The sequence below is a fragment of the Erpetoichthys calabaricus genome, chromosome 4 (assembly GCF_900747795.2).
Source record: "Erpetoichthys calabaricus chromosome 4, fErpCal1.3, whole genome shotgun sequence".
In the NCBI taxonomy this organism is placed as follows: domain Eukaryota; kingdom Metazoa; phylum Chordata; class Cladistia; order Polypteriformes; family Polypteridae; genus Erpetoichthys; species Erpetoichthys calabaricus.
Window position 1 is genome coordinate 187,760,172 of NC_041397.2, and position 15,734 is coordinate 187,775,905.

At 35.6% G+C, this 15,734-nt stretch overlaps 1 protein-coding gene across 1 annotated transcript in view; it reads left to right on the plus strand.

The window, feature by feature from the left end:
- tmem131 (transmembrane protein 131) overlaps positions 1-15,734 on the plus strand; it is a 165,678-nt gene that overhangs the window by 113,482 nt on the left and 36,462 nt on the right. Inside the window, exons 19-25 of the mRNA XM_051926866.1 lie at positions 4,603-4,689; positions 7,405-7,557; positions 7,641-7,716; positions 7,842-7,956; positions 9,198-9,336; positions 9,428-9,537; positions 10,187-10,253. Of these exons, the coding sequence (XP_051782826.1) occupies positions 4,603-4,689; positions 7,405-7,557; positions 7,641-7,716; positions 7,842-7,956; positions 9,198-9,336; positions 9,428-9,537; positions 10,187-10,253 (747 nt within the window). The remainder of the gene's footprint in view (positions 1-4,602; positions 4,690-7,404; positions 7,558-7,640; positions 7,717-7,841; positions 7,957-9,197; positions 9,337-9,427; positions 9,538-10,186; positions 10,254-15,734) is intronic.

Here is a 15,734-nt window from a genome sequence, read left to right on the forward strand (position 1 = left end):
ATGCTATTTGTGGTATAGCCCTACGGAAGCGTATTAGGGCCATGGTGAAGAAAAAAAATATGGACATATTGAAGAAGAAAAAATCTATGTCGCGAATAAAGTTGACATTTCTACTTTATTCTCAGTTTATTATGTCATTAAAGTAGAATGTCGTTAACTAAACTTCATCCTAAAATCAATGTTTAATTTACTAGATTTTCTCAAACCACGTCATAAGTTAATGTAGTACATTAAATGCTTTGTGTTAAGTGTTCCCCGACCCAGTTGATAATCACTACATGCTTCTTAAACTGACTTCCTCTTGCCCTAAGAGGAGGCGCAGGCAGTGATCACCGCACAGAATATTCACTTCATGATATTCCTGCTCTCTGAAAATGTAGAATGCTAAGATAAATTTTCATGATATGCATTAAAGCAGGTATTAAACATGCACGATAGTGCTGCTCCCTCACAGTAAGGGGTCCCCAGGTGTACGTTCAGTGTAGAGAACTTTATGGCAGGTGTGACGAAGCTCCAAAAACTGGATGTATGAATGGGTATCGCACAGGTTTAACTTAAATATTGTGTAAATATTGGGTTCATGATCTGGTGGTCGGAGACATGAACACAGAATTCAATGGATGTTCTTCTGAGCATGCTTTCTTTATTGCATGTATGCTGTCTCTGTCTGACGTACCAAACCCCCGTTTCCTATCCTTTCTTTTTTCTTTCTCTACATAACCATTCACCACACGATAAACGTCTTTGTGAAATTAAACTAGTTATAAACTTGGAGTGTTCAGAACTTGAAAAAAAAAAAAAAAAAAAAAAATCTTCATTATATATGTTATGCCATTCATTCAGGGTTGCACCCATCCCAGCAAGCATTGTGTGCGAGGCAGGAGCAAATCCTGAACAGGGCGCCAGCACATCGCAGGGTGAATACGAGCAATACATACACTAGCAGGGTCAATATAGCATAACAAAACCCCACATCCTACATGACTTAAAAAAAAAAAAAAACTGAAGCACGCCGAGTTAAACCACCAGAAATACATGCAAATTCAAGGCAGGGAACACCCAGGACCTCCTAGCTGTGACGCAGCAGTGCACCCTCTACATCACCGTGCTCCCACATGATTAATACATGGTTTAATGCATTTCATCTTGAAAATTATATTAACTCTTTTAGGGCTAATTTTTTTTTTTCTCTTTTCTCCCAGGGCTGAATATTTTTCCAAAAACTAACATTTATAAAAAAAGAACACAAAGCAATTGTTTAACATATCAAATCAACAAAAAAAATTTACTTTTTACAAATGTTACTGTCTTGCATGTTGTATGAGCCTGCATACTCTATGATTTCACATACATATCACATACATTTTACACAGCAAAGTCTGATCTCGCTCAAAGCAGCCAATTTCAGTCATTGCCACATTGCACTCCTTACAATATGTGTTGCTTTGGTGCCTATTTTTCAATTGTCTGTTGCTGCATTTTCTCACATATATTGCTAGTGTGTACTGTAGAGAGACAAGTCACCCATTTGCCATCGTGCCATGCCACTGCCACCAAGTTTTCTGCCTGCATGAAAACCGTATTGTCACCTCTTTTCATCTTCTGAAACTTTATGAACTTTATGTATGGCATTATAGCCTGGCTCACCCCATGGGATTTGCTTCTGTTTATTACAGAAGTGAATAAAACTTTGCAGCAGCACGTACCTAAGCCACCAGGGGACAAAACACGTTTGGACCAATGCTCCCTGATGTTATATCACCAGTTCTGTCCCATCTCTATTTGTAATGCCACAGCGCGCTTCATCTCGTCTTTCATTGTGGGTTTCCACTTTGAAAAACGAGAATGCGATGCAAACGCAGCCCGCGATTCAAAAAAAATCTCTGCCTACCTGTTTGTCTCGTCTGACAGTAGCTGAAAAGCAGCATCAGGAGAGAGCAGCCTGAAATACAGCAGCTGGTGATCTGTCGTGTCCAACAGCAAGCCATGCCGTCTTGTAAACTCGGGTAGCCAGATTGGCTCTCAACGGATCAATGTCTGTGTATTTATCCCATGCGAACCTTGCCGTAGATGCATCGGCTGCGCGAAGGCACTCAACTGGCAGCAGATCCGCTGGCGCGCCATCGGCTGGTGTCTGATCAGCTGATGCCTGCTTCTCACTCTCTTGCTCGATCTCCTGATCACTGGCAATAAAATCCGATTCTGAAAAATCAAGAGTCAGACTCCGCGATAATGCGCAAAACATCGTCTGCCGAGTGTTTTCTTTTCTGCACTTGCTTCGCTGCCTTTTCACATGTCGGTGCCATCTTGCCATTGTTTACATTTCGCAACTCACGCACACGCAAGGTTTAGTTGCCGAGTCAACGAGTCTAGTATTCCTCCAAGCACAGAGGGAATGCCTGTGACGTGACAGTGAGATTTGTCGCCATTAACAGCTGATTGTCGCCCCCTATCCCTGGATGTCGACTTTTGTCGACATTCGCCTTCAACCCCTCCTGTCGACAAAAGTCGACATCCGCCCTAAAAGAGTTAAGTATTTATCTTGGCATTCTAATGTTCAGGGAGCAGGAATATCATGAAATGAATGTATTCTGTGTGGTGATCGCTGCCTGTGCCTCCTCTATCTATCTAACTTATGACATAACTTATGGGTTTGAGAAAATCTAGTAAATTAAATATTCATTTTAAGATACAGTAATCCCTCCTCCATCGCGGGGGTTGCGTTCCAGAGCCACCCGCGAAATAAGAAAATCCGCGAAGTAGAAACCATATGTTTATATGGTTATTTTTATATTGTGATGCTTGGGTCACAGATTTGCGCAGAAACACAGGAGGTTGTAGAGAGACAGGAACGTTATTCAAACACTGCAAACAAACATTTGTCTCTTTTTCAAAAGTTTAAACTGTGCTCCATGACAAGACAGAGATGACAGTTCTGTCTCACAATTAAAAGAATGCAAACATATCTTCCTCTTCAAAGGAAACCGAGAGGAAAGCAAACAAATCAATAGGGCTGTTTGGCTTTTAAGTATGCGAAGCACCGCCGGTACAAAGCTGTTGAAGGCGGCAGCTCACACCCCCTCCGTTAGGAGCAGGGGGAGAGAGAGAGAGAGAGAGAGAAAAACAAAGTCAAAAATCAATACGTGCCCTTTGAGCTTTTAAGTATGCGAAGCACCGTGCAGCATGTCGCTTCACGAAGCAGCTGCACACAGAAGGTAGCAATGTGAAGATAATCTTTCAGCATTTTTAGACGAGCGTCCGTATCGTCTAGGTGTACGAACAGCCCCCCTGCTCACACCCCCTACGTCAGGATCAGAGAAAGTCAGCGCAAGAGAGAGAGAGAGAAAGTAAGTTGGGTAGCTTCTCAGCCATCTGCCAATAGTGTCCCTTGTATGAAATCAACTGGGCAAACCAACTGAGGAAGCATGTACCAGAAATTAAAAGACCCATTGTCCTCAGAAATCCGCGAACCAGCAAAAAATCTGCGATATATATTTAAATATGCTTACATATAAAATCCGCGATGGAGTGAAGCCGCGAAAGGCGAAGCGCGATATAGCGAGGGATCACTGTAGTTTAGTTTACGATGTTCTACTTTAATGACAAATTACGAGACTAAAGTCAACATGTTGACTTTAATCTCAACGTAAACAGCGAGATTAAAGTGGAAATGTCGAGAATAAATTCAACATGTCGTCACACTACTGCACAGTACCCAGGTACATTACACAGTATTGAGAGAGGAAAAAAACAGGTACAACTTGGCTTGCGGTATTATCCAGTAGTATAGAAACAGTAGTCACACATTTGAACAGAATGGTCCACATCCGACCTTTTAAAACCAAAGTATTTCCAGACAACAGACACTGCTCCTTTTTTCGGCAAAAGTTCTTCTATGTCATCATGTTCAACTTTATTGTCTGCTACAGCTTCAGTTTCAGAATGTTCTCTGTCCATTTTCACTGTTCAATACCTCCACTAACGCATGTACTCCGTTGCATGTGTGTTTAGCAGTGCAGCAGTGAAAAAGGTCCCCCCTTAAACAGTTTCCCACTGCGCCACGTTCCAAATGTTGCTTAGGCTATTTAAACCAGTGTTGCAGTATAAGAAAAATCCATATCATAACAAAAATAAACGGTTTTTGGTATGAACCAGTATACTGCCCAGCACTATTGATAATCCAGACTGGTGTGTTATAAATGAACCCATGTGTGTGTAATTATTGATATCACTTACCACTAAACTAAGCACTATTCGTAGTAATTGCTAACTACCCAACAGTTAAGAATTATACATTTACACTGAAATTTTTCTTTGCTTTGTCATCTGCAGCAAAGGCACATTGCAGTTTATTACCTTGTAACAGAAATGTCAGGTTAACTTGTATGCATAGCTTAACATTAGGGGAAAAAAAGTAATGTTTTGTCAGCGTATATTAATGGAAAAGACTGAATTTTATGTGCAGGCACTGTTTCAGTGCAATTTTTTTTTTTTTTTTAAATGAAGTTAAATGTTTTTGGCAGTAATCAGAAGAATGAGGGTAATTGTTTTGTAATTGTACTTGTCAGTACTTTTTCTTTAACAGATTTTATTTTATTTCAGATACTAACAATCCCAGTAAAAGCAGTCATTGCAGTTGGATCTTTAAGTAGCTCACCAAAGCACATTGTACTACCACCTTCTTTCCCGGTAAGTGTTCTTGACAAATATCTGTGTGTGTGTGTGTTCATTCATTCACACATCAACAAAAAGTATTTCCATTGCATCTGGGGCTCTAGGTATCCACTATGAAACTACATTTCAACATATCATATTATTTAGTCGTGAGTGACGATCTGCCTTGGTAAGTTTAAATGCTTGCGCAGCTCAGTAAAAGAGTCCCTCATAGACAGAACATAGAGAAGGTGAACATTCTACATGGTTCATCATATTTCATTTCACTCATTCTTTTCTGTATGATGCTTAAAACATTCAATTTGATGCAGCCTGAAAACCTCAGCGCTGTATATAATAGTAAATTAAACCACAATTCAGTTTGTATTGTATTATAGCTAACCATTCAAAAATTTGTAACAGTACAAGATTAAAGATTGAACAGTTTCATTCAAATCTGATTTAATTTACCATTTCTACAGGATATACTACAGAGTAAAATTATATTTATACCCAAAATTCCCGCTTCTACTAATTACCTGTTTCATTTCAAAATAAGAGTTTCTTATAAAGTTGTTTTCTAATGACCATCTACAAAAGCCAGCGTCAGTCTGTAGGAAAAGCAGGAATTATTCCATGGCACATATGTTTTACTGATGGACAAGTGTATGTAGCATATTCAAAAGGAAGGTGTTCCAATGAACTAATATCATTATTTCTTTGTATAAAATATGTATTTTTTTTAAAGCAAGAAGTACTTGGTTACATAGTGCTTCTAATACATCTGCTTAACTGACAGGATTATAAAAAAGGCCCATTTTGAAAGAAAATTCCCCATGCAAAGTCAGGTAAAGCAGCTATTTTAATATATTTATATAAGTAAAGCTTACGCTTATAAAGATAATCCAGGTCTTGGGGTATAGCAGTCTTGCTTTATATCCTAAATTAATCATCTTCAGTAAAATTTGTTGCCCCTGACTGCAAAAGTTCTAATTGCTCTTAAAATGCTTCATGGACTGTACATCACTGTTTCTAAAGAAATTCTTTGCTTTTCTATACTATAAGGTAATGATAATCTCTAGAGTGTGTTTGGTTTTAAGTGTGTTTTGGTAAAGGAGGACTATTCTGCAGTGTACAGTGATGGTGAGCCTCATTCTTGGTTCTAGAGAATTCCCAAGTTGAGGACAATTTGTTGATGCGTCGACAATATAGTGTAGGAAGTTAACTGTTTATCACTAGATAATCCAAAGTCTTTTGGAATTATAGAAAAGCTATCCAAGTCATCCATCTGTTTTTCTGTACAAGGCAAAATGCTCGGCAATACAGGTTTCTGGTCCTCAAGCATATTTGATGATACTGACTTATAAGAAACTTCAACAAAACTTTCTTTCCAACAGCCTCCAATCCTTTTTAATTTTCAGTTGTATTCTTTTCTCTGGGTACTAAAGTAATATATAAACAGTGAATGGAAGTCCTTAAAGAACATGCAGTTATGTGACGCTGTCTTCTCTGGTTTTATAACGTACCAATGCTAAAAATATATTTTAGAATTACATTTTAAGCTTTGGTGTGCCACGCATCTGTTTTGATTCCTTTTTAATTTCATTAGGTTTGCCCTTTCTCAATTTTACCTCCATTAAAACACTTCATTTGTATCCATACATTAAAATAAATCTCCTAACATGGGGTTTCGAAAAGTTCATGACAGCAGTAGGTTTATTGAGTTAACAGAGATTTACCCATGTTACTGATTTTCCATTGGCCTGGTAAGGATCAAATTTGTGCCATAGTTCACATGTATGTGTCCATGCTTTTTCCTGTTCAAGGAAAGAAACGGTGGCTGTCCTGCTCTTTCTTTCCTCCAGGTATTCTGGTCCCCCAGAAAAAACAATTTACATGGGATGGGTATCATCTACAGCTTTAAAAGAGTTATTGATCCTAGCCAGATTTTTCAGAGCTGTAATTTAATCTGGTAGTACTTCATACTGATCAGTCAAGCTGCAATTGGAGGGCTCTGTTTCAGTTTTTTTAATATAATCTTGACCCAGGTTTTTTTTTTTTTTTTTTTTTTACAAAAATAAAAATTCTCATCTTTCATGTCTGACTTTTTTGTGCCTCCTCAATTTTTTGCTTGTATTTGAACTTGCCTATTGAACTGTTGTTTTAAATGTTCTTGAATATTTTCTGTTAAAGAAAATTAAATAAAATTTTTTTTACAGTAATTGTATAGAGGTATTAGCTGGGATAAAATATAGTATTCTTGACTTGCTTGATACTAATTTGTAAGTTTTCTAACGTTCCAGTCTGCATATGTTTTGCCATTTTATTTTATTTCAATCATACAGTTATCCAAAACTGTCAGAGAAACATTGCAGTACCCTAGTCAAAGCCCTATCTATAATAACATTGAGGTCCTGAGGCAGATTTTCAAATTGCTGGTCCATCACATTGTTCAGTTTGTTAGTGACTTTCCCAAAGTGAATTTTAGCAATTATTTCTTCCAGACGTCAGAGTACCGCTTGAAAATCTTGAGTAACGTTTGTTGCTAATTTTTATTACTGCTTTTCCTTGTTTTTCCTTTATTTTTGGGGATTTCTGAAGATTGTGGTACCCAAATTTCCCAGTCTTAATATAAAAATAATATGTCTGTGACCTCCTAAATGTGAAAGGGTGTGGAAGGCTGAACGTTTTTTTGTGTACTGTATATTGTTGTTTGAATTGACTAAGCTTTTTCCCTTCTCCTTTCTACAGGGCAAGGTAGTTCATCAAAGTTTTAATATCTTGAGTTCCTTCTCACAGAAGGTGAAATTGCAAAATATACGTCCTCTCACAGAGGATATCAGATTTTATTGCAAGAGACTTAAGAGTAACAAGGATGAACTGGAGCCTAAAAGAAAGTCAAAGGTTCTGTATATATTCTTTTTGAAAAGCTGTTTTCTTTAGGAGTGCTGAGCATGTAATTTTAATTCTTTTTTTAATAATCTTAGGTGGGAAATCTTTATTTTGATCCTGGCTTACGGTGCAGTGATCACTGTTATGTTGGCTTACCATTTTTATTTAAATGTAAGTAGTGTTTTTGTAATGTTGCACTAAATTAAAACTATTTCCTTCTCTGTAACAGACATTTTTAAAAATCAAGTATTTGAAAAAAATAATTTAAGTTACATTTACTTTTTACTTTTTTTCAGCGGACTCTAAAACACATGGGCTTTCAATGCAAGAAGATTTGTGGGAAACAGATTTGGATTTGCATGTGGCATTTTATAGGAAATGGAAAGAACTGAAAGACAGTGGAGAGCATCAGTAAGTTATAAATTACCAAGTAAATTATTAATTTTGAGACAGCCTTCAGTTGTATTTTTATGAATTTATTTTATGTATGATGGTGGTAAAATGGTTTACTATTTAATTTTTCAACCAAGAGTAAATGGTAATAACGATCAAATTTGCAGGGCAAAGAATAGGTATTTCTGTTAAAACTGTAAAGAGCAGAAGGTTTCTTTAAAATATCTTAATTTTTTTTTAAACAATTACATTCCAAATTTAATCTTCCAGCTACACATTTCTTTCACTATCTTCAGATTAGAACCTTTGTTAAACAGAACCTGCCCGATTTTCCTCATCTCGTACCCTCCACCATGCTGGAAATTAATACTGCTCAATTTCAAGGACTTAGACACCATTTCTGCAATATATAAAATTTTATTAGAGTCCCTTCCTTTCAAAGATCCAAGAGGACAATGAGAAAAAGATCTCTTAATATATCAGAAAAGGAGTGGAAGATAGCAATGCAGAGAATTCACTCGAGCTCCATATGCGCAAAACATAGAATTATTCAACTCAAAATTATATATCGAGCTCATCTGTCTCGCTTAAAACTGTTAAATGTTTCCAGGGCAAGATCCAATCTGCGAACGCTGCAACCAAGCTCCTGCCTCACTGGGTCACATGTTTTGGGCATGTACCAAATTAACATCATTTTGGACCAAAATTTTTGAAGTGCCTTTCAGACAGCCTTTGTGTCAAAATCCCTCCTAACCCATTAATAGCTGTGTTTGGTGTTCTTCCAGATGGATTTGAAGTGGAGAAGGACAAGCAAACTGTGACTGCATTCACAGTGTGAAACCAATGTTTTATATTATTTGAAATTGGAAAAAATCTAATTCTCAATTAGAGGATCTGTACAGATTTTTTTCAAAATCAATAATATTTTAGAAGAAGAAGAAATAATTATTTTCGCATTTCTTTTCCTTCTCCATTTATCTTTTTTGCCCTATTAAACTCAACAATTTAGGCATGTTTACAAGGCTCAGGTATTACTCCTTTGGCCATGCTCTCCTTCTCAGGGGTGGGTTTTGATTTGTTTTCAATCCTATTTTTTGTAAAAATTGATCTTTTTGTACGGAATGATTACAATAAAATTAATAATAAAAAAAAAAAAAATTTTTTTTTTTCTTTTGAGATATTCTGTTCTTGTTTTTTTAAGTTTTCTTTTTCCTAGTTTTTCTGCTGTTGGAAACACACACATATATTATTTCTTTAAGGGCCACTTCTATATTTGAAGTAGATACAGATCTTCAGAGGAATGTTCAAGCAAAAGTAACAGCAGAAATGATCTGGCCTTCTATAATTAAGACTTCACAGCAAATAATTTTTCCTATCACAAGCACAAACAGCTCTTCTGTAAGTATCTGCAATCTTTGTTACTCTCGTATGCAAATTTATTCATTTGCTTAATTTCACCTATTGAAAAATTCATAATTATGCTTTTCAGGAAGAAGATGTTGTTCTTGAAAATCCTGCTGATCTTCCTGTATTTGTCCAGATTGTTCCATTAGCATTGTATCCAAACCCACTAGTGATGGTTGAAAAGCTGTCGGAAAGGTTAGTATTGTCCATGCATTTGCGTAAAAATATAAATTTCAGTTTTTTCAGTAATTTCCACAGATTTGTAATTTGTCAGATGCTACTTTAGTTGAAGCATATTTTTCCATTTTTATATGGAGGAATATTTCAGAATAATTAATTCTATAACGCTGAATACATCATTAGGAGCCTGAATCTGAAGTGTCTGCTGCTATTGTGGCATTTATGGCTGAAGGTTCAAGTCTGGTGTATCAACGATTCTCTAATGAAAATACAGCACCTGCTAGAGCCCACAGTCTCAGCTTTGATCCATGACAGTGACAGTTTCACGTTTAAGCCGTATTTCATTTTGCATTTGGAAGAATAATACCGACAATTAAATAAATCAGCAACAAAAAACATTGTGACACATATATTAATGCTCACATTTTATGCTTTTTTTCTTTGTCACATTTTGCAGTACTTTTTTATATTTATTTACATATCTCTTTATTTAACTTTGTTTGAAATACTCTTCCATACTTTTAAGTCAAATACAATTACTAAAAACAATTTTTAATTCAACTGGCTGTCTGCTTTACTACCTCAGTTCTTCATAAGAGATGTACTATATATTGTATACTAGATGTGCATATATTTATATTCTCTGAATTTTTCTTTCATGTAGATGTAATATTGGCAAGTTTCCAAATATCGATTCAAAAACTCATGTGTTTCAAGTTCATAATAATCAGGTAAGCGAAGTACTTCACTTGATTATTCCAGAGGTTTTAAATTTTAAAACTTCATATTAAAAAAAAATCCTGTTCAAAAATCTTATATAGAAACAGTAATTCAATTCAGAAGAATTGTGGGGTTTGGGGAGATTATCCAAAATTGTCTGGGATCCACCTGCAGTGCTGCTGCTCCTGCGAATCAAACATGATTCTCTGTCATACCAGTGAATGGGGTTTTGTCCTGGGTCAGCCACAATCCAACCCCGATACTGCCACTGTGAACCAAAGCATGATTGTTAGAGAGGTGTTTTTCATCAGGGGTTGGCCGTAGGCCCCCTGCAATGCCTGCATGTAATATTTTGGCAGATGGTCTTGCGTTACCCTTAAGCAATTTCTGTTACAATAAAGAATTCATAGTAGATTCTATGATGTTAAGCTGCCCAGGTCCTCATTTAGCAAAGCAGCCCCAAATGAAACCATTTATAATTGGCATCAGGTTCTTCTGGCCAAATGATATCTTTGATCATTGCCAAACATGTCTTTTGGTAATGAGGCTTAGTAACTCTACCATTGCCTTGTCTATCAACAAAAGTACATTGTTTGAGAAGTCTTGGTCTTTACCTATGGTGTCCCTTCCAAGACTCAAAGCCATCCTTCTTTCTGAAAGCCTCGGAAATCTCTTTTGATCTAGGTGTGGTGATAACACATACTTTAACAACAAAGAACAAGCTAAACTAAATGTCTTAAGGCTAAGTGTGTTCTTGCATATCCTGTCTTAATGAAATTTATCCCTCCCTGTCTGGTGCATCTGATTATAATTTCAGGTATTTAAGGTAGTATTAAGTCTAAGGGTGTACATAATTTTTGCAAATGGAAAATTTGTATGTGTTTATTTAAATTATACAATTGACTACAAAATGTAAATGTGGCATGCAGTTTATTTATTTTATCACCTTTTTCTCTAGAGATACTGTTTTTTTTGATATGTTCACATGTTTAAGAAAAAAATATGGATGGTTACCCATGTTTTCACATGGCTATAATATTCTAGTGTCCAATACCACGTGGCTTCTAGGGCCAACTAATTTGTGAGGTATAGATGGAGGGTTAAAAATAACTATTGGAATTTTAGTACAGATTTGTGAATTAACTGTTGTGTATATAGTATAATGAAATCCTTACTTGCATTTTTTTCCCCAGATAGTTTCAATTTATGGTTGACAAAATGTGAACATTCACTACATGTCAGAGTGTAACGGATACTGGTTTGAGTAATTAGATTTATTTGTATGATTTATTAAAAGAAAATGAACTTTTCTTCAACTACAGTCCTGTGAAATAAAGCACATTTATAACAGCAAGGAGTGCTTGTATGCAATAGGCAGTATTGCTTAGCTAAAGGAATAAAAAATAGCTATTTTGTAATTTAATGACCTGCTTGTTAAATTAAACCTATTTATTTTCAAGAAGTATTAACTTTTCATTTGCAGAAGATATTTCTATTTCCAATTGTGGATCTCTCCAAAATTTTCAGTCAGAAGCACAGAATTCAACTCTTTTTCCATTTTATTTAAAGTTTGGTTGTAAGGTTTTTATGTTCATTGAAAGCTAAATTTAATTTGGCAGCTTTCTAAACTTGATTGGTAATTCAGTCATGTGGTCAAAGTTTGGGAAATAAGTGTTTTTTGAAGTGGTTTTCCTCAGAGAATCCTCAATAATGTCGATGTCAAAAATGTTATTTTTTTTTTACTCTTTTGTCTTTTCAAAGTATTAGAATATTTACATGTTTGGGAACATACACATGGTGCTCTAATTATGAATTTAAGAATAGTTAACATAGCTCTGAATGTTCCAAAGTTCTCTGAAGGAGTCAACAGTCACTGTCAAAGTAGCAACACTGACGTTTTTCCTAAATTTGGTTAAATTGGTGTCTGAAATGTTGAATTCTACAAATCATTATAAAAAAAAACTGACATAATAAATTCACCAAGAGACCATTCTGCAAGAAAGGCATTGAACACTACTAACGATACTAGTGTCTGTTCAAAACAATAGCCTAGGTTCTTGTACTCGGTATCGGCTTTGGTTTGTGGCTTTTCATGATTACCAAATATTTGCGGGACTTTTGAAGGTCGTGCATCAAAATCCTAAAATAAATACTGCACATAAAATTCAAAAAGATGTAAAATTGTAAGGTAAGTAGAAGTAAATTAGTAAGTGACTGGAATTTGCATGCCGTTCACATTTTCTTGTATGTTTAAATTTTGTACCCGGAATAATCCTGCACAAACATCATGATAATGTTTATTTCAACTAGACCTGTCACTTATAAATTTAGTTATTTTACACACCCCTTTAATATTTGAAATGCAAATCTGTCCTCTCAGCTTGGTGTTACTTGTTGACATTTTGTGTAATTTACTCAAGAAACCAACCTGTGCTGCTAGATGCATCATGTTTGGGCTGTAGCCATGCTTTATTTAACAAGAAATGCTACAAAGTGATAAGTACACTTAATGCTGTCAACAAATTTTTAAAAAAGAAATATGAAAATAGGTCAGATTAGAAAAATTAACAAAATTTCATTGCCCATTGTGAAGGGACTGGACAACTCATTTATTTTACAAATACAGTAGAATCAAAGTATTCAAACCCCTTCACTTTAAGTGCTGTCTGGTAAACTCCAAGCGGGCTGTCATAGTCCTTTTACTCGAGATTGGCTGTTAAGAACAATTAAAGCAAACAGGCCACACCTGAATGCAATTTGGAGTAAGCAAACGATCTGAATGCTTATATGGATGAGACACTTCAGTTTTTGATTTTTATTATACTAGGGGGCTTTGCCCCCTGGTCGCTTCTCTTGCCAACCCCCGTGTTTGGTTTTCCGGATACACACTTTTAAGATTTTTTTTTTTCTTTGAATTGTTGCTATTTCATTAGTTTCACTTTTAATTCAGAACTTCTGTAAAAACAATATTTGTAATCTTGCAAGTCCCAATATGCTGAATCTTTTTAATGAGGTCAGGATAGGTTTCTCTGTTTGGAATTTCAGCACAGACGAAACGATCTACATCATCAGCAGTTAATTTTTTTTTTTAATTTTTTTTTTTTTTTACAAAGTAAAAAAGTAACTAGAGTTCTGCATTGGACTCCTGTCTGTAAAGTTGTGCTATTTTCCTCTCACGGTTCCAAAGGTACATGGCGTTACCAAGGTGATACCCCAGCTTTTCTCTATTTTTTTGTACAAGGGCTAGACAGAACGTTTTTGACTCCGGGGGTAAATTTAGCTTTTTAAATAAGCAGACAGATAAATATATATACATTAACAAAGTAACCAATAAATGCATGTGCGGTAAACTCCGTTTTTGAAATTCTCAAGATTCTTTGTCACATGCATAATTATACAGGACAACACGCAGTGAAATGCATCCTGATCCGCTTATCAAAAAGTGTGCAAAGTTAGGAGAATATCGGTTAGATTAACAAAAAGTCATAGATTGAAAGATAACAGTATAGTAGAACATAATAAATAAAATTATGTGAATAAAGTAGAATTAAGTGTTAAGGTGCAATAGTGTAGTAATTATTGTGCAAAACCAAAGTTAGACTGGTTTATAGTTAAATGAGGCAGTTCGTTTGTTTGCTCTGCTGCAATCTTTGCTTTCTTCTTTTATATTTTCTAATTTTCCTACTTTCATATCCTTTAACGTTCTCCACATGTGTACAGCACCAACGTTTTTTTTTGTTTTTGTTTTTTTTTTTTTGGTGAGCCTTTCTAATTTCGCTGGTTTTAGTCTCTAACCTGCTCTGCATGTGTTTAGCACCAACGTTTGTAAACATCTTTATGAAGTTCTACTTTGTCTGTTAGTTCTGAGCCGGATTGGATGTGCTTTTTTTTTTTCAATTCCTCTTGTTCCGAGTTTGATAATTACTTATTTTCTGAATTTGCACCTCGATTATTCTTTTTTTGCTCTTTTTTTCTCTCCAACGCATTTGAGTCTTTTTTTCTCCGTGCTGCTTTCTTCGCTTAGATGTCGACATTTCATTTATGATGTACTGTCCTTATACGCTTTATATGCGCTGAGAGCCCTGTATCTGTGTATGCTCAAATCCTTCACAAGACTGAATGTTTTGCTGCCTATTGTCCTATTTGATAGATTGTAAGTAGGGCGTGTCTTGCAAGAATCTCTTGTTCTACGTCATCGCGAGACGGTCCTGGGTCAATCTCTTGGCACAATGTCTCATGTTTATGGTCCCCGCTCTTGTTCTACGTCATTGCGAGACGGTCCTGGGTCAGTCTCTTGGCACAATGTCTCATGTTTATGGTCCCCGCAAGACGCACCGTGGCAAGTCTCTTTGGTCTCGCGGGTCTTTAAAATGTCTTCCGAGAAGATCACGTATCGTAGCCTTGCTTTTGCTTTCTGGGACAGGATTTCTTTTTATAATAGATTTGCATATCGTACTGAAAACTTACTTTCGCTTTGTCATTATGGGTTATTGACCATAGATGAGCAAAATGGCAAATTTATTCACTTAAAATGAAATCTACAGCACAATAAAGTGTTCAGAAAGTGAAAGGGTCTAAATAGTTTGAGTTCACTGTAACATTCAGTCCCCTGCATAATTTTTGGGACTAAGACACATTTTTCCTTGATTTACCCCTCTGCTCCACCATTGAAAATTACAAATAGAATTAGTCAGACATGATTAAAGTGCACGGTTTGGGCTTTAATTTAAGGGTATTTACATTTCAGTCACACCACATAGAAATGAAAACACTTTTTATACATGGTATGGAGGGCACTGATTTGCTGATGCCACATTGAATTCTACACGCTTCATCCCATGATGCTTTAAACTTATCTTGCACGGACTTTAATTCTCAGCCATTGTACAGTACTTCAGATAGGGTATATCTCCAAAAAACAAAAAAAAAATCCTCCGCACTCAGTTGTGTTAGCAGTTTTACAAATAAAAACAAAACAATCAGTTCCACAAACTGTAATTTATGTGTTGGAGAAATTTCGATGACAGGTACTGTTTATATAAATGTTAACAGCAATTTAACCATCATAAAATTAATAATTTCTAGACCTTATGTTGTAATTAGTAATAAAATCTAATGAAGAAAAATCAGAATGCAATTTTTAGTACATTCAAGTATTTATTATTAAAGTATAAAAAGGACTCTGTCTGAATATATATACAAAGGCCAACCAGGCAAAGCAACATTCTCTTTGTTTGTTCATGTCCAGCACTGTACTGATGCATGTTGGGTTCTTGTTCAAATTGCAAAAGGTCTCCCACTTCCAACTTGACAACAGAGGAAGAAAAAGCTTTAATAATCATATAAAATTATCATTCGAAGGTGCCAAGATCCCTAAAGATTAATAGTGGTTTAGTATATTTATTCTAAGGTCTGCATAGAGAAATGCCTATCAAATGCCAAACCAATTTTTTCGATTTGTTCCTTGCAAACTAAATTTATTTTTTTGTAAT